The sequence below is a fragment of the Struthio camelus genome, chromosome 6 (assembly GCF_040807025.1).
Source record: "Struthio camelus isolate bStrCam1 chromosome 6, bStrCam1.hap1, whole genome shotgun sequence".
Lineage (NCBI taxonomy): Eukaryota > Metazoa > Chordata > Aves > Struthioniformes > Struthionidae > Struthio > Struthio camelus.
The window spans coordinates 384443-403908 of NC_090947.1; the positions used below are offsets into that span (position 1 = coordinate 384443).

At 39.8% G+C, this 19466-nt stretch overlaps 1 protein-coding gene across 4 annotated transcripts in view; it reads right to left on the reverse strand.

The window, feature by feature from the left end:
* The window catches only part of DIP2A (disco interacting protein 2 homolog A), a 136987-nt gene that overhangs the window by 38610 nt on the left and 78911 nt on the right, over positions 1 to 19466 (reverse strand). For all 4 annotated transcript variants that reach the window (XM_068947663.1, XM_068947664.1, XM_068947665.1 and 1 more), the window contains 11 exons: positions 14725 to 14853; positions 13719 to 13838; positions 10742 to 10939; positions 9071 to 9162; positions 7748 to 7858; positions 6799 to 6922; positions 6396 to 6505; positions 5853 to 5955; positions 1477 to 1541; positions 1052 to 1145; positions 595 to 714 (listed from right to left, as the gene is read on the reverse strand). In XM_068947663.1, the coding sequence (XP_068803764.1) occupies positions 595 to 714; positions 1052 to 1145; positions 1477 to 1541; positions 5853 to 5955; positions 6396 to 6505; positions 6799 to 6922; positions 7748 to 7858; positions 9071 to 9162; positions 10742 to 10939; positions 13719 to 13838; positions 14725 to 14853 (1266 nt within the window). The remainder of the gene's footprint in view (positions 1 to 594; positions 715 to 1051; positions 1146 to 1476; positions 1542 to 5852; positions 5956 to 6395; positions 6506 to 6798; positions 6923 to 7747; positions 7859 to 9070; positions 9163 to 10741; positions 10940 to 13718; positions 13839 to 14724; positions 14854 to 19466) is intronic.

Below are 19466 nucleotides of genomic sequence, written 5' to 3' on the forward strand. Positions count from 1 at the left end.
TTGCAGTGTCAGAGAACAGCAGAATTAAGCAATTAATGTATATCCATGCCTGTAGCAAAAAAAAAAAAAAACCCTCCCAGTTGCTTTCTAAAATTACTGTAAAACACCATTGTATGATAGACAGCAAAAGGGAAGATCCTACTGCATGCTTTAGTTAGAGGGGTCATTGGTTTGATTTAAAGTTGTGACTGGTCCAATTTTTAATGTCCTTGCACACGACGGAGACAAGCCCTGGGGCACACACAGAATCAGACACGCTGCAACTCAAAGACTTTATGTCCACATGCAGTACGCAAACAGTTATTTTGAGACTGGCATTGTGATTTATTTGAAAATGATATAATTTCTTTTAAATTACATAACCAACCTTTTTCTATAGAAACAATAGATCCTTCAGAACATTCTCTATTAAAGTTTTGCTCCAGTGTCCTTGGCAAAGAAGCCCCACTACCCCCTCTCTTTTGCTGAAGATGAACGACAGTCAGTGCTGTGGAGCTCCTACAGCACAGGTCCGGAGTTCCACCATTTACAGCGTGCCTCACTTCATCTTGGAAAGAGAATTACCACGCATCCAGAAAATACACCCATACTCACATGGATTGGCTCCATCTGCCACTATTAACATTCGTAAAGAGCTCAGACTGACATCTCTCTGATCCCTCTGAGCTAAAAGTGACCAATGCATATCACGTGATTTTACCACTGCTACACGGGCTGAAAATAGAAAAAGAGACAACAATTATGTTGAGTGCGCATGTAGAACAAAACAAATAAGTTACATAAATGTATGTTTATGCATTTACATAAGCGTATGAAACAAAGATTGATCCTGTTTGTCGCTCATCAATGAATCTATTGGTATATCTAACCCTGAAAGGGAGCATCTGACTCCTAAAGCTGAGGCATCACCCCAGTCACCGTTGGCAAAGGAAGTCAGCTGGATAATAGCAGTGGCTTACATATATTTTATACAAATAGATTTTTATTTAATTTAATTTTGCTTTCTGTTTCATCCACAAAGAGATGGGTTAAGTCAGAACATTAAGGTTACCTTTGTACGAGCAGACTTTCTGTATCCATGAAAGTGGATTAACCTTCATTAATGCATAGGGAATACTGATGACATGCATCCTGTTCATAACGCTCTATGAGAAAAACATTCAAAAAATAAACTTTGAAGTTGCTCAAAGAATACACAAAATGCATCAACATCTTCAAAAAATCACAGCTGCAATGTTAACTCTTACATTTAACTGCTAGTGAAAAATGCATACAGTCAATAAGAACATAAGTTATACCTGTGAAGTCTATTACCAAAAAAGTAGTATTTTATACTGAAAAATATAAATATTGAAATATAAATACTTGCAGACTGTTATAATTTATGACCTCATTTTGATACCAATGCTCTACCCCCAAGAAGAGATGCTCTTCCCTGCAAACACTTTTTTTTTTTTCTTTAATTCCAATACTCACTGTTAGCACTCCATGCCAAAGGCCAGCATCTCTTTTGAAATCCAAGACATTTGTTAGTGTTTCAGCTGAAAACAGATAAAAACCCATCAAATTTAAGAAGTACTTTTATCAGAACATTTAAGCTATGCTGTTTATAACATACAGGCCGCTTAAGCTGAAAGTGTCTTATACTACACTTACTACAATCATCTTTAAATTATGATTATAGACTAGACTACCACACAGTATTTAAGACTGAGTTTTCCTTCTAATACTATTTTCATGCACATCTTCCATATCCTCAGTGTTTTTTAACCATCAGGAAAAACATACTGTACATTGGCTGGAGAAAACAGTCAACACAACATCTTTAGCTGTGTCTCCATGTGTCCCAAGATGGATTAGCACACTCAGCCACATCATGCATGTTGAACCACTAGATTCTTCCAGGCAGTAAACAGATTTCAAAGGAAAAAGCTTTTGGTTAATGGCAGCACAGATGAACCCTAAGTACAAGTTCAGTGCCAGGTGCAACTCTCAGCTATTCATCAAGGGAACCACTGAAACTGAGTAGATCTATCACTCCAAATCCCTCTGGAGACACTCTTGGGCCATATTTATGAGCCATAATTAATCAAAAAGGAGACCCCTTTCTTTCTGAACATAGGATCTACTGAAGCCAAAATCTTGAGGCTACAAGGGACTAGGAACAAACTGAAGAGCAAAGCTTTTTACTGAGTATGGTCTATACAGAACACAAATCTCACAACAGCAACTGTATGTTGCAGCAATAGAAATGTGAAAAATAAACATCCTGCAGAACGACAAGAGAATTCAGTCCTCTCTGTGAAAAGCTGAAATGTTGATGGCTAGCATCTGTATTTTGCTTTTTTTTTTTTTTTTAAATTAAGATGTTTAGGCTCCTTCAATCCAGAACTGATTGCCATCATCCTTTCAGGAATCAGCAACAGCTGTAAATCCTTTACCTCCAAGATGGGTGTGCCCTCTCATCTCCCATATTTCTTGTACTGGGCAGCTGTCATGAGAAGTTGTCTTAAAAGAGAAATGGAAGATGGGCCTCTAACGATAATTCTAAAAAACATACAGATATCCTACTGTGAAAACCTCTTGTCCACTCTTGTATCACTTGGATGGAATTTGGAGAACTATGGGGGTTAGACAATTGCCCAAAGCAGGAAGGAAAAAATGACTGAAACAATGCAGTGAGCAATATCTGCTCACGCCTTCAAATGTACTATCTAGAATCATAGACCTAGTTCAAGTTATTAGGCTAGATGACTTGCACTGGTGAAATTTATAACTTTGAGCTTTAGGGAGGCATGGTCATCACAGAAGAAAATTAAAGAACATTAAAGCCAAGGAAGACAAGGTTTTTGTATACAGTACTCAGACTCTTAATCAAACCTTTCTTTTTCAGGGATCAAACGTCACACTCCTAGGAATCAGAAAGGAGAGCTGGTTAATATTCAAGCTTCACTTCCTTTAAGCTCAAGATTGGTGGATCTCTATGAGTAAAAAGTCAAGTAAAGGGGGCAGGAGACCTGCATGGATGAGCAAGGAGCTCCTGGCAAACCTCAAACAGAAGAAGGAAGAATACAGAACGTGGAAAAGGGGGGATAGGCCACTTGGGAGGAATATAAGAATGTTGTCAGAGTATGCAGGGATGCAAGGCTAAGGTCCATTTGGAATTAAATCTGGCAAAGGAAGGCCCGGGACAACAAGAAGGGCTTCTTCAAATACATCCAAAGCAAAAAGACGACTAGGGAAAACGTGGGCCCACTGCTGAACGGGGTGGGTGCCCTGCTGACGAACGATACAGAGAAGGCAGAGTTACTAAATGCCTTCTTTGCTTCAGTCTTTACTGCTAAGGTCAGTCCTCAGGAATTCCAGACCCTGGGGACAAGACAGAAAGTCTAGAGAAAGGAAGACTCTCCCTTGGTTGAGGAGGATCGAGTTAGAGATCATTTAGGCAAACTTGACATCCACAAATCCATGGGCCCTGATGGGATGCAGCCACGAGTGCTGAGGGAGCTGGCAGATGTCATTGCTTGGCCACTCTCCATCATCTTTGAAAGATCCTGGAGATCAGGAGAGGTGCCTGAGGACTGGAAGAAAGCCAATGTCACCCCAGTCTTCAAAAAGGGCAAGGAGAAACAACAGGTAACTACAGGCCTGTCAGCCTCACCTCCATCCCTGGCAAGGTGATGGAACAGCTCCTCCTGGAGGTCCTCACTAAGCATGTGGAGGACAAGAAGGTGATCAGGAGGAGTAGGAGGTGATCAGGAGGAGTCAGCATGGATTCACAAAGGGGAAATCATGCTTGACCAATCTGATAGCCTTCTCTGGTGGAATGACTGGCTGGGTAGATGAGGGCAGAGCAGTGGGTGTTGTCTACCTTGACTTCAGCGAGGCTTTTGACACTCTCTCCCATCACATCCTTGTAGGTAAACTCAGGAAGTGTGGGTTAGATGAGTGGACAGTGAGGTGGCTTGAGAACTGGCTGGATGGCCGAGCTCAGAGGGTTGTGGTCAGTGGTGCAGAGTCTAGTTGGAGAGCTGTAGCTACCGGTGTCCCCCTGGGGTCACCGCTGGGTCTAGTATTGTTTAACTTATTCATCAGTGACTTGGTCGAAGGAATAGAGTGCCTCCTCAGCAAGTTTGCTGATGATGCAAAACTGGGGGGAGTGGCTGATACCCTAGAGGGCTGTGCTGCCATTCAGAGACACCTGGACAGGCTGGAGAGATGGGCAGAGAGGAACCTCATAAAATTCAACAAAGGGAAGTGCAGGGTCCTGCACCAGGGGAGGAATAACCCCATGCACCAGTACAGGCTGGGGGCTGACCTGCTGGAAGGGAGCTCTGCAGAGAAGGACCTGGGTGTCCTGGTGGACAACAAGTTGACCGTGAGCCAGCAGTGTGCCCTTGTGGCCAAGAAGGCCAAGGGGATCCTGGGGTGCATTAGGCAGGGTGTTGCCAGCAGGTGGAGGGAGGTGATCCTGCCCCTCTACTCAGCCCTGGGGAGGCCTCACCTGGAGTACTGTGTCCACTTCAGGGCTCCCCAGGACAAGAGAGACAAGGCACTACTGGAGAGGGTCCAACAGAGGGCTACAAAGATGATGAGGGGACTGGAGCATCTCTCAGGAGGAAAGGCTGAGAGAGCTGGGCCTGTTCAGCCTGGAGAAGAGAAGACTTGAGGAGGGGATCACATCAATGTATACAAATATCTAAAGGGAGGGTGTCGAGAGGATGGGGCCAGACTCTTCTCCGTGGTGCTCAGTGGCAGGACAAGAGGCAAAGGGCACAAACCAAAACACAGGAAGTTCCATCTAAATATGAGAAAAAAACCTCTTTGCTGTGAGGGTGACTGAGCACTGGCACAGGTTGCCCAGAGAGGTGGTGGAGTCTCCTTCCCTGGAGATACTCAAAAACCGTCTGGACGCGATCCTGGGCAACGTGCTCTAGAGGAGCCTGCTTGAGCAGGGGCGTTGGACTAGATGATGTCCAGAGGTCCCTTCCAACCTCAGCCATTCTGTGATTCTGTATGCTTAGCTGGCAGCATCCAACGTTGTTTAAAGAGATCCAAGTTACTCAAATGGCCTCCAAGATCAGTGTGAGAAAGCTCCCTCAGTCTCTACTGGGAGGACTCTAACTCTGCATGTGGTCATCTCAAACTTGACTATATTTAGTAATAAGCACTTGGTAATTCATATAGATAATTATGAGGACAAATAACATCTGAGCCCTTTTCCAAACACAGTATCCAGCTTTGTGGCCTTCAAATTCTCTCAGACCTGCCGACATTCGCCTCCTTAAGAGTCTGTCATCAAAAACAATGGCATGAGGTGACCGAACAAAAAATGTCAGTTTCAGCAGGGATTGAAAAAAAATATAGTATTCAGTAGAAAAGACGTGGTAAAATTGAGGTGAGTTAGTCAGGTTCTGAAGGGGCCCCCTTACAGCTACTGAAATTAGTCAATGCATTCAAAAGCTATTAGGGAAGAAAAAACAAATTCTTAGCAAAAAGGCAAAAGTCTTAGAAGCTGCTTTCAGGACGATGGAAATCAATATAGCCATTATCACTGACTAACAAATTTATGAAGATTGAAAAATCCAAACACTCTTGAATAAAATCAGTAAGGATCTTCGGTTCAAGAAGTTATACTACACATTGATTGCCATTTCACAAACAGCTTCTTATTGTCCTTCACACATTACCTCAATTAGAACCAAATAAATTAATCTTTTCCTTTTGCAATTAAAGCTACCACTGCCTAGCTGAAGTTCTTTTAAGGAAGTAAAAATGATTCCGCTACATCATTTTTCTGAAAATTCAAGCACCTATGAGTATCATTTGAAAACTGTACATCTGTAACTTACCTTCTGAATAGCCACATGCCTGAGTCAACGCATGACAGTGTGCCAGCATGGAAGCATGAGATACAGTAATGCCCACTGTGCTGCCCTCTTTACTCGTCTTGTACTGAAAAGACAAAGTTTACACAAGCATTAGTTTGACAACAAATATGGACAAGTTACCGCAGTGAGCTGAAAGGATTTTGTATTACAAAAAGATGCGTTTCTTATAAAGAACCAGCTAGCACAAAAAATGAGCTAGCACAAAAAAAATGTATTTATGTTCAGAGTATACACTAACATCATATGAAATATGGCCATTTCTCTCCCTCACATGTTTAACTTTCCCAGGGACCCAAACGGTAATTATCCCCAAACTGTAGTCTGACTCAGCAAAACCACTCATATGACAATTTTTGCGGCAAGCTCTAGGGAAACATTCTTGTTTCACAGTAAAAAGTGTTGTAGTCATCTCTTTTGTAGCATTTGGAGATTAAAGAAAGAAAATATGCTGTGACATAAACCACAGTACTGTAACTATAGGTTAGGCATATTATGTTGATTCACCTCAATATAAGCAATCTCAGCACTGGCATCCCGTACTTGCGGATGCCAGTCCTTAGTCGGTTTAGCCAGATGCTTCCCATCAATCACAAACCAAATGAGACGTGGCCAACCTTCAAAGAAAAACAAAGAAATTACTGTCACTACACTTCTAAAAATCAGTTTTTTTTTTTTTTTAAAGTATTCTGGGATAGCAACAAAGAGGCAAGAAAAAGCTCCAGCTGATATCATACTGCTGATGGGAAAAAGAGACATTAACTCAAGCAGGACATACTCTCCTGGCAACGATGCCAGTTTTTCCCTTATAAGCGAGATGTGCACAAAGTTATAAAAGTGACTTAATAGCGGGACACAACATATAACATTCTTTATTCTATTAAGAAATACAAGTAGTTTAAAAACATACCTTTGAATGTAACTACCTCTCCAGTCTGAGCTTTAGGAAGGCCTTTTTGACAAGCATCGGTGGTTAAAGCTAGCGTTACTCCACAGCTGCCCAAAAGAAATCCAATCTGTTGACTGCCAGCATCCTACAGAGAAACCACAGTATTATGGCAAACTTGCAAATAATCAAGCTTTATTAGAGTTTACCGCAACTTTACCATGTTTAGAAAACACTAAGCCGATGTATACGGAAAAAACAAACTTCTAGACAACAAGGCCTTTGCACAAGACAAAGCACTGAAGTCCACGCTCAAAATAATTTAAGTTTTGCTTACTGCCAACCACGTTAGACATGGCAGTAGATCTGGCAAGCAATGGAAGCAACGCAGCAGCAAAAGCAAAGGTTGTGCATCCCTCTGCAACAATATAGGAAAGCTTATAAGATCTGGCAAAACACTGAGCCAGTTTGAAGCTGATTCTGGGTCCTGAGCACTTGCAGATTTTCAGCTCTGATTTCCCATCTTCCCCAATAACTTCAGTGGATCTGGGATTATCCAGGTACTTTCCAAAATCTAGGGTGGCTCTTGCCTCTGCTCCCACTATTCAGCATAAGGGAGCTGAAATTACAGCATATCTGTATTATATTTGGAATAATATTTTCATAATTCTCTTCAAAAATAACAAATTAAAATAATTTCTACAAGAACGTATTCTAATAAAATTAACTGATCAGCTTCATGCAATTTCCCCTCCTTTACCTTTTTAAAATCCCTGAATATTAAACACTGTCCAAATATTTAACATGCTCTACACTCTACCAAATACTGAGAAGTAGAATGAGTAGAAGTTCAGCTGGTGCACCATACTGCTTTCTTCCAGTGCAGGCTCTCGGGGTCTCATACAAGGACAATTGGATCCACAGTCCTCCCTTTATTCATGAAGCCATAAAAACTTCGGATGCGTTCACCTACCTTTCTTGTCAGCGGAACTTCTATCGGGACAGGAATAAGTTCTGCCAGGAGACATCCATAAAATGCCACCATGAACATCACTGGATCGCTATTAGGAAACACGAGAGCCACCTGCAGCAATACATGAAAATAACAATAATTTTTTTTCCCCCAGTTTAATACACAAATTTAAAAAAACGAGTTCACAGCACTGTTCAGGTTCATAGCCAAACTAAGAACAGAAATACTAAATATTGTGATAATTGACTTTTACAAATTATAGTATTACACGGCTTCCTTTAGCTAAAGCTGCTCCTCACTGTTTATCTAAATAGACCATCTTTGCTGTCTTATCTATAGTACAGCAGTTGGTATGTAGAAAACACAGATAACAAAAACTATCGCTGCTGGCCTTCTCAATCTTTGTACAGGATTTCGGTAGAAATTCTACACCTGTGGCTGAGTTGAAGGACAAAACACATGCTATTGCACAAAGATAGAGGGTTACTTTATATTTTATCATCTGTCATATATTGCTCAGATAACCATATAGAAACGCTGAGCATTGGATAAGGAAAATACTAGTTTCTTAACTTCAGGTATCTACTCTTTCCATTGCTAGCAATAAGAACGATAGCTTTAGAAATGGACTTGTTAGTGCAACAAATTCTGCCTGTTGTCTTCAAATTGCTATTGTGTAGATAAAAGGCTAAATTAGCAACTTAAAAACTACTTGTTAATAGATTTCAAGCTCTACCCATACTCAGAGCTGCAAAAAGTAAGCCAAAGCATATTGTTCTTAAAACTCAATTATGTAGTTGAAGGCTGTTTTCATAATAGCTACGTTTCGGATATTTAGATATTCATAGAAAAAGAAAAAGAAAGGTAACTGGAACCAAGCCTCACTTCCTCTGAGGCACCACATTTCTTCCTTGACGTTCATCTAGAAGAAAGATTAGGATATACGAGCATGGCAGGAGCAAAACGCAGCTGGCCAGTCCTGTGAGTCACTATGCTACTACAGAGAGCCGAGCACTTAACTCCTTATGGGATTCTCTGATACTCCCATCAGGGTGAACAGCCCTGGCACCTAGGGGTAGGGCAGAATGGAAAAGGCAGAATTAAAGGGCGCGACTCTCTCCTGATACGTATCGCACTGTGATAGAGGCATTACAAGTCACGTTTGTTGACAGAGCAGGTCATTTTGGAGATGGCCCTGTCTTGTACATCAGAAAACCCAGCACATTGCTAAGCACTACAGAAATGAAACAACCACTAGTCAGAAATATCATTTATTTTAAACATAAATTTGTTTGTTCTGATGTAGCTCAAACCAAAATATACCCTGTCTCCAGGCTTGAGTAGCGGTTCATTCTTAGAGGTTAGCTTGTTTAGCAGGGTATACGCTAGCTTCAAGCTCCGACTCCACAGTTTGCCTACAGAAAGAACAAAATAGACAAATGAAAAAGCAGTAACCAAAATTGCAACATTTAATTGGCAAATCTGAACGCCTGGCATGTGCACTAGACAAATCGAATGAATTCAGAACAGAATTAGCAGGCACACGAGTAAGTATTGGGGAGAAACCAAGATTGCTTTTGTGAAGGCAATCACAGCTCACAAACCTACTAAGGTCTTCCAAGGTATCAGCGCACATACATACACACACATAGGAAGTCTGGTTGATATAACCTAACCGGATTTCTAAAATGCATTTAACATGGCTCCTTACTAAGGGCTCCTAGAGAAAGAAGCTGCCTAGGGGTAAAAAATAAAATTTTATCTGGACAAAAAAAAAAAAAAAAGAACTAAAATTTAAGAAACAGAGTAAGAATAAATGCTATAAAATTTGGCTCTGTGAAATGTCAGTTCAGTCCTCAGCAGTGGTCTACACAGCTTTTAATAGTTAGGAAAAAAATGAATCCAACATCATTAACTACAAGGACACCAATATAAAAATCTGCGGTAGCCAGCATGCATTTAGAACACATTTTTCTAGTACAGTATCTTTATTTTGGATCGTCATCCATACCCAATCCTTTAGACACACAGCAACCACACACACCCATTATTTTGTGTTTGTCAGTCTCCTAAACTTCCTCATTCAAGAATTTTTGCTGTGTAATTTCAAGTTATATACAAAAGTGTTATTCGGGACTCAAGTATATAAAAACAAATACCTCTACCTTATACAAATGGCCATATAATACAGTTAGTAGAGAGTCTAAATACAATTTTGAGCTTGTTTGCTACTGTTTTTTTTTTTTTTTTTTAAATACAGAACTAAACACAATCTTTTAAAAATTTTCAACCTCTCAAAGCTCCAGAGTTGCAAAGGAACAAAACCAATACCCCTGCTCAATTACGTTTCCCGTAAGTGTACATCACATGTAATAATTCAAACATGAAATTTTAATATTCCAATGTACTGTACAATGAAATACAAGTAACGTACTACTGAGCTGCCTTAGGGGACAGAATTCTCTTAAAAAAGCCTCAAAACACACACACAATTATTGTAATACTTATAGTTCATTGATGCAAATAAGTTTCACATTCCACCATAACATCTTTAATATGTTCTGCATTACAAGTCATCTCTGTAAGGATATGCAAGAATATATATGCATGCTAAAATTAAGCATCCACTCTGCAAATCAGAAGAGTGCGTTATTAGTCATCTCTTCCTTCCTACTACTTCACTCAAGTCTATTCTTAGCTTTGCTTTGCAGGTTCTTTTAAGTAAAAGAACTTGATTTTTTTAAGTTGATGTACAGCCACTAGTAAAGAATCAATGTCACACATAAAATAATGTTAACTTTTAAAAAAATGTAATCTGTTTTGACATATACAACAGTAAGTGACCAATGAATTCATAATTTGCATTTGAACAGCAATCAGATGCACAGTCAGTGGAGGCAGACTGACTGGCACAGTCACTCTGTTCCACGTAAAGCAAATTGTTCATTCCACAATGACAATCTAATTCTTTCTTAAGTTATCATCAATACCTACCATAGGTGAGTGTATAAACAGCTTTGCCGGTGGTATCCAAAGCAGTCAGACAGGGAGCTTTCGGCTGGGTAGTTCCCCAGCGCTGTAGGGCAGCCAGCAGAGAAGGGGGCCAGTTGGTTACCACACCTAAGGGTTCACCTTTAAGGACATTCATTTGATTTCCTTCAGGCTTTGGTTGATTTGGATCAGGCTGTTGTACTAAAACCAGAGAACAGCAAAATAACATAGTATCAATCATTACTAAATGAGCAAATTACACTTAATAGACGATTCTATGAATCACTCTCACTTTCCTCTTCCTCACAGCTATCATTACATCTCCTCTGCTCTATGAGGATGCTATGCTAATCAACTGTGGGCTTCATAGAAAAAATTACCATCATTTTGGAGTTCTGATTTCACATTATTCAAAGGACCTGGCCAGAGGAACAAAATCTGAATCCTGAGTGCACTCTTTTGGAATAAACTCTTTGCAAAAGATGTTTTTTGCTATTTGTTCTGCATATTTATTCAAATGCAAGCCTACATCAAGTCAAGAAACATTATCAGATAGAATGGCTTCAGTGAGACTAGGGCATTTCTTTTTGCTGCACCAAGTTACCAACTGGTTGATGATGAATAGACACAATGTGCTTCCATAATTGTCTATAAAAACATTAAAAAGTACACAAAATGTACATAAATAACAACCCAGATGAAATGCTCCTGGCAGGGATTATCTAAGCTTGAAATGCTGCAGCTAATGGAATATTTTGTTTGATTACTGGATCATTTCTCACAATCACGTAACACTGCTGGGTTTGAATAACATTTGATCTTTGAGTAAATTGCTGTTATAATTGCGCCCCAAGCTACCAAAGAAGCTGAAGTGTCTTGATCTTGGTTGGCAAAATGAATTCATAGCTGGATTTAGCTAACACTAGGTATCTACAATAACTTAAAAAAATAAAAGTTTTAAGAGATGCTCTGCTCTCTAATTCTCCACAATGACATATCTACACTTTCATGAAAATTTGCCTGGAAAGTCCTTAGGGAAAAACTAGAATTTTAATGATTTCACATTTTAAAGCATCAGACAAATAGTATGTGAAATCTAGTAGGTGCCGCTCAGAAAACTGTAGCCGCAAGGACATGTTTTATTTGTAACACTATGAAAACAAGATAAAAATCATTCTCCAAGATTAATCGATGGAGCTGCTTTTAAAGAAGCTACTTTTTAGTTAGCAACTTGTGTGTTTGGTAAAAATGCTATTCTTTCTGCTTAGATACATGCTTGCAGAAAGAATAATGAAACAGCCTTTTTAGCTGAACAATACCTGCAGAGCATACTCAACCTCTATCTTTTCAGGTAGTGCACAGACAAGATGCATTGCACAGTGCACTCCATGCATTTAATTCCCTGAACCTCTAAAATCATGACATTTTCTGCATTCCAAAAAGATAATATTAACAGGCATGCAAACAACATTATCACAATCAATTCTAGTCATAGGGCTACAAAGACAATTAGGGGACTGGAACATCTCTCCTATGAGGAAAGGCTGAGAGAGTTGGGCCTGCTCAGCCTGGAGAAGACAAGACTGAGAGGGGATCTCATCAATGTCTACAAGTATCTGAAGGGGGGGGGGGGAGGGTGTCGAGAGGACGAGGCCAGACTCTTCTCCGTGGTGCTCAGTGACAGGACAAGAGGCAAAGGGCACAAACCAAAACACAGGAAGTTCCATCTAAATATGAGAAAAAAACCTCTTTGCTGTGAGGGTGACTGAGCACTGGCACAGGTTGCCCAGAGAGGTGGTGGAGTCTCCTTCCCTGGAGATACTCAAAAACCGTCTGGACGCGATCTTGGGCAACGTGCTCTAGAGGAGCCTGCTGGAGCAGGGAGGTTGGACTGGATGATCTCCAGAGGTCCCTTCCAACCTAAACCATTCTGTGATTCTGTAGTAACCAACCTTCTTTATCTAAATATATCTGGACTTTGACCAGCTAAAAAGCTGCTTTTCAGAAAAGGACCTGGGGGCACTCGTGGACAAGAAGTTGAATGTGAGTCACCAGTGCACCCTCGGGACACAGGGTCAATGACATACTGGTCTATTATATTAGCAACAAAGTAGCCAGCAGGGTGAGAGAGAAGCAACTCTTTCCCTCTGGTTGGCACTCATGAGACCCTATCTGGACTATTGTTCCAGTTTCGGGCTCCCCAAAATATTAACATATGGTGAGAGTCCAGTGGAGAACCACCAAGATCATTGGGGGATGGTGCTCATGACATATGAGGAGAGGCTGTAGAAGCTGGAATTGTTCAGCCTTAAGAAGAGAAGACTAAGGGGGGAAATCTTATTGTCATCTACAACTACCTAACAGGAGGATACGGAGAAAGAGCCAGAGTCCTTTCAGAGGTGCAATGTGACAGAACAGAGGGAACAGGCACAGGCTGCAACACAGGATATTCCAATTAGATAGGCAGAAAAATTTCTTCCACCATGAAGGTGATGAAATACTGGAACAGTGGTCAGAGCTGCTCTGACCACTGATTTACTCCAGAGAGCGCCCCTAAAAAAATCTCTGATAATCACAAGGTAGAGCCTAGAATTTCTCAGGCAAAAGGTGATTGTAGGTCCATCACCAAACATTACATTATTTCTGGATGCCCCAGTGAAGGTCTTGGCAATGATGTGAATAGAAATTCACTGAGTATCTGTAAGCCACTCTCTCTAGGATTCACTAGTTCACACTGGTCCAACTTGAGTTGAATCAAAAGAGTTTCCAAAGCAAGGGAGTAGGGTAGAGTACAACTGTACTGAGGGGAAGGGTTGAGTTGAAAATTATGCTTCACTTATGACAGCATATGACCTCTCTCTAGTGTATCAACCCTATCATGATTTGTTTTCTACTGGGAAGAGAAAAAGGAAAGAAGACTTGCTAAGAAATATCAGTACTTCCTTGGATAGCTTATATAAACCAAGAAAATTTTACTTGCCTTCTAGCAGTTCTTCAAAATCATCAACAAAAAATTCTTTCAAAGGTGGGCGCTTTGGTCTTTTCAAGGTATTTAGAAGCTGCTGGATTTTAGAGGATACTCTGCTACTCACTGGGACGCCTGCCAAACAGAACAGCCTTATTACTTACTGTATGTTAACAAACATACACTAAAACACATATGCTAGCACATTGCTGACACCATCACTCTAAGCTCAGCACAGCTTTCAAGTGGAAGAGTTGTTCCACACGAAAGTAACTTGTTTGGAAAAACAGCTTTAATCAATAATAGTTTCAAATATATATTTGATTTGCTTTCAAGCAAAGTTATTTCCTAGCTATTTGCCTGCTGCCTCTACCTTCTCATACTTTAATTTAGCTTTTCAAACTGCTGACTTCATGAGATTCCAATATAAACCTGAACAGTATTTTTTTTTTCCTTCCAGAACATAGGTATTTACTACATCTTATGTTAACTCAGTTCTGAAAGGTGTGAAAAATGCAATAAAGAACTTTGAAAAAAGTGAATCTGACAATATTTTACAGTGCTAGCAAAAAATAATCAGAACAAAAAAATCAGGCAGAATATAGTTGACATTTACAATTGCTTATATGAAACTTATATTTTAATAGCATTTAATATAAGCATTATGTTTATATTTATATTATGTGATAATTAAGAAGTATGAGGCAATATAAAATTATAAATACATTAAAATATAAATAATTAAAATAAAAAAATAAATGTTAAGACTAAAGGGCTTTCATTGTCTTTAATAGTACAAATATACAAAAATGGGGACACGGATCTCACTGGCTTCCCAGTGGTAGAGCATGGGAAACCCAGAACGATTTCCTCGCCTTTTGTAGACGGACACACACTACCACACACTACCGCAATGCTTCAGAGGTAGCATGTACATAGTACCTGATTGGTGCCGCATCTCTGTGACATATTCACTTATTCAGAAGACGACTGAAAGGTGAGAAGTTTATAACGTAATTACCATCTGCAGTTTCCAAAATGCTGCTGTTGTAGCCTCTGGGAACTCCTCGCACTGAAGCTACTTGTGGGCGCTCATGATGCAAGTGTTCCACCAGGCCTGTGGTCACATCAGGCGGTGCAGAGTGGTTATCTGTAGAAACACAAGAAACAGACGTAGAAGCTCAAGTTATCTTAAGATTCAATATATCTGAAGCTGCTTCTTAGAGCATTCTCACTGTTCTCTCACTTATTTTTTGATAAAACTCTGATCTCTCAAATCAAACTGTAACCAAAATCCTCTGGGGGGTGAGGGTGGGGGGAGGAAGAGATACTGCATTGCATCCTGAAAGGAACAGAAGTGACCTTCCAGGATGTATATGAGCTATTCCAACTTCTGAAGTGATTCAAAGAAATGACATAACTAAGTGATGGTGCTCTTCCTCACTTCCAGGTAAAAACCATGGGAGATTCATCACAAGTAAACAGCAGAGGTCTAGAAAAAAAGACCATCTCACAACTTTCAGCAGAAATATAGGCTCCCAAAATCTTGCCACGAAACAGAATACAACTATCTTAAGTCTCACAAGAAGAAAAAGAAACAGCATAAAGCTTAAAAGGAGGGAACTTTTGACCCAGGATAATATCAAGTGCTTATCTAGGTGATGCCGGCTGTAAGAGGATGAACATTTCACTGCAAAATGCAGGTTAAGATTAAAGATGGTAAAGGTAACACAGTTAGGTCCAAATGCATCTTGAGGATGGACACGGAGAGATGAGAGACTCCCTCAGAGGAAAGTAACTGCTGGATTAAAAATCATCACCGGTACCTCATAGGACCAACAAGTCCAATTATGTTACAGCTTTCCATTTGTGGCTGTCCTTACCACCAGTTTCTCATAATCTCTCAGCGATACTGCAGGTAGAGCTTCTTGTTTATTTTGTGGTACAGACCGGGTGCATTCCTCACATGGGCATCTCTCAGTGAGAACAGCTGGAATGCCTGTAATGCTCACTTAAAAAAAAAACAAAAAAACCCAAAAACTGTCGTGCAGATGTTGGCATCACACACCCCCGCACACCACTGCTCACAAAAGATGCAGCCCACAGTTTTCTGAGGCATGATGGGGTTATTAAACAGCTCGTCATGTTAGGCTGTACATTTTAATGGTATGTGCTGCAAGCAAAAAATACTTAAATGTTTTATAAGGTATTTTTGCATAGAGAAAGCACGGCAATTGTCAAATCCTGATATACTCACAAAGGCTTAAGAACTGTCTTGTAATAACTTTGAGGCAAAAGCCTGCTTTGCTTGGAACTGCAATGTAACTGCAAATAAAAGTGCGACAGGGAAAAGTTTAAGGAAAGACTACACATTCTAGCAGCACTGCGCTGGAAGAACTGCTTGGGGTCACAGAGCACTCCAGCGAGACAAGGAAACTGATACCTTTAAAGGACCTTGATATGCCACAAATTCGGCATCAAGAATTCATCAAGGCATAATGAGATATAGGCAGTACTGTGGAAAAAAGTATATTAGCTCACTCGTCCTGGGGAATTGGTTAGCACCAAGATAACTACTATTTATAGCTCTGTTTACAGACTTCCAGAGGTGAAATACAAATCACCAGTACAGCTCTAAGCAGTTTTAGAGGAATCACCAGAAGAGAAAAGTAAAGCCATTCCCGTACTTTCCAACTTTCAGCACTGCAATGCCAATTTTTGCATTATAGATACCTGTCTTGCCAGGTACTAAGCAAAGAGCACAAATTTATTTGACGCAGGTCAAATAAGTGGACAAAGTACCACTTGATCTCTCTGACAAGTGCCAAATTAGAACCAGCAATAAGAAAAGGCATGCTAGCAGAAGCAGTCATCAGTGGAATACCCCCAAGCAGCATTAATTAGGTATTTGGAAAATAATGCAAGGAAAAAGCTATTTGGGAACACTCAAGAAAAACTGTCTTTTTGGGAACAGCCCAAAAAACCACATAAGACAGTTAGAATGCTTAGAAAACAAACCAAAACCCTATTAATAACCGTCCTCAATTGAAAACAAGCACATAAAAGAGCAATATACGCAAGTGCCGATCCACAGCATTCGAGTTACCTTACAAGCACCTCAGAGCCAGGTGTCATGAAAATGAATATCCCTAACCATAGGGGGAAAACGGCAGGGGCCCTTAAGAGCAACTGCTGTCGCCTACAGCTACCGTATCCTGCTTTCAGCAAAGAACAGACTATCCAAAGCAATTCTGTGCTGAGAAGGAAAGAGTCTTTCTATACAAGTATGAGTAGTAAGTTCAATTTTCAAGGTTATTTTGTGCTCAGATAACACCACATTAGCTTCATTAATTATTTAGGCACCTTATTGACATATGTTCATGAGAATCCACGAAACAAATCTGTACCCTCTCTATTGGGTACTGTGACAAAACACAGAAGGAGAAGTGCCGAGCAGTCAAAAAAAGGTGTCTGTGAACAGACATACGACTGGGAAGAAACGTTAATTAGATTTAGACTGAAATGCCTTTCCATTATGGATTAGAAGAGACAGATAAGTGTGACAGAGATAAAGGAGAACAGTAGCCCAAGAAAGAAAGTATGGAAGACAATATAGAAAATTAAAAACTAAGCATCAGACAGAGTGATCTCTAATGAGGAATCTTAGCATAAAAATTCAAACACTATAGAAAAGTTACATTCACAGCCTCAGCAGGAAGCCAGTTTAGACCCAAAGACTGCTGCATCTGATTGTTTTATCTCCAGGAAACCACTTAAACAAAACAGACATTTAAAATAAGTTTATTAAATGGTATTGGAACAACAATAAAGTGCAAACAAACCCAGCTAGAACACAATACGGTCCACACACAAGCCACTACTACTTCAGTCTTGCATTTCCTCTTCAGTTAACTCCTCGAAGCCTCGTTTCTAGCATGCTTCCCCCTTACAAACTACAGCTGAACTGCAGAGAACCAGTTCGAAGTACCAACTCGCACATCCCTGCTACTTCACCCTTTAGGAAAAGCAATTATATTTTTAAGTCCTTATGAATAGATCATGGGTCAAATATCATTATTATGCATTTCCCCAGACAATCTGCAAATAGCAAATTGAGAAATACTATATGGCTGAGATGGTGACCTTGTAAAAACCTGGACACACTGCTACCCTTACTCTTTCTGAAAGAAGAAAGAAAACAAATTTACACTAAAAGAAAAAAGCCCCAAGAACAGATGCAGATGTGGTCCTTGTTTTTACTGATGAAAGACAGAGATATTGCTTTGCACAAGATGCAAAGATTTATTTAATTTTACATTACACTAACTTTGCACTTCCAGCACTGCAGTCTATTGCTCCGACCGCAATTTAGCATGATCTCAGTATTATAAATACAAACTGTAGAAGATGAACCACAAGGGAACAAACTGCTAAATTTAAATTCTCTGACAAATCAAAATTATGAAAAAGTTATTCAATATACACTCAAAGTACCAAATATTTTAATGTAACGTAGCATTGAAAATATGCAGGATGTCCTTTATATATAGCTGATGTTAACCAACTAAAGTGAGAAATTAGCTAAACTTATTTTATGCTCTAGGGATAAATCAAAGCAGTCCTTTGTGAAAGTATTCTGATATACACCAATAAAAAAGGGAGTTACAACAAGAATATAAAAACTTACTCAGTTTTTATATTCTTATGAGCAAGAAAGTCCAGGACAAACATGCTGATGAATTACTTTCATATAAAAAAAATATTAAAACTGAATTGCTATTGGACAAGCATGAACGCGAGACATGAGAATGAAAGTCGATAGAAAATGGCAGGTATTCCAGAAATGAGGAAGACTTCTTATATAAAGAAATATTTAATCCTTTTTGTCAAAGCCATTGGAAAGTTTACCTTTCTAAACATTTTTAGGAGAATGGCTCTATGCTTAATGATCCCTGAACTTCCTTCCTGATACACACTGTAATTACATATTTATTTCCCGTGCACGAAATTTCAAACCACTCCACTGCATGCAGTCACGCATTCAGCTATTTAAACTCTGAACTTTCAACTGTTAATAAGGCAGCAATTTTGCATATAATTTTCATGAGTAAATACTCTGGATGGATAGGTATTAAGTAGTTGATTACGAAACCTGATGTGTATTTATATGACCTAAGATATTTTATATAACAGGATGCTGCCAGTAAATTCGGTAACTAAGAAAGAAAAAAACATTTCAGTACGCAGGAGCTTTCTAAGGCCATAGCATCAAATACGGTTGGGGGAAGAAGAAACATGCAAGCTTTGCCTTCTGTAAAAGTTTAGAAATCAAAAATCTTCTCCATACTTCATTTCCAAATTAAAGAGATCCCTATGCAAAACAGAGAAGGGAGCAAAAGTAAGTAGTAAAAATACAGATGGCCCTTCTCAGAGACTCTCCAACATCAAAAGACCCTTCCAGAACACAAGGAAAAAGCTACTCCCTCTTTCCAACTCAGCTCCACTTGCAAGAGAAAATTGCCAGCACTTGGGCGTCAGACATGACAAAATGATTCAACCCGTTTCTGCCAGCACCTAGTCTGTGCAAGAGGTCCAGAGAAATCCTTTTACGGGAGAGCCAGTAGCTTCCTCTCTTCCCTTCGTTATATGCTTTGGGAGTCTGAAAAAGTAAAGCTCCCACTCCAAGTGAGAACATTGGTTAAGCTCGTGACTATTATGAACTAAAGCTGATGCCCCCAAAATAATATATGGTAGAAGGCATTT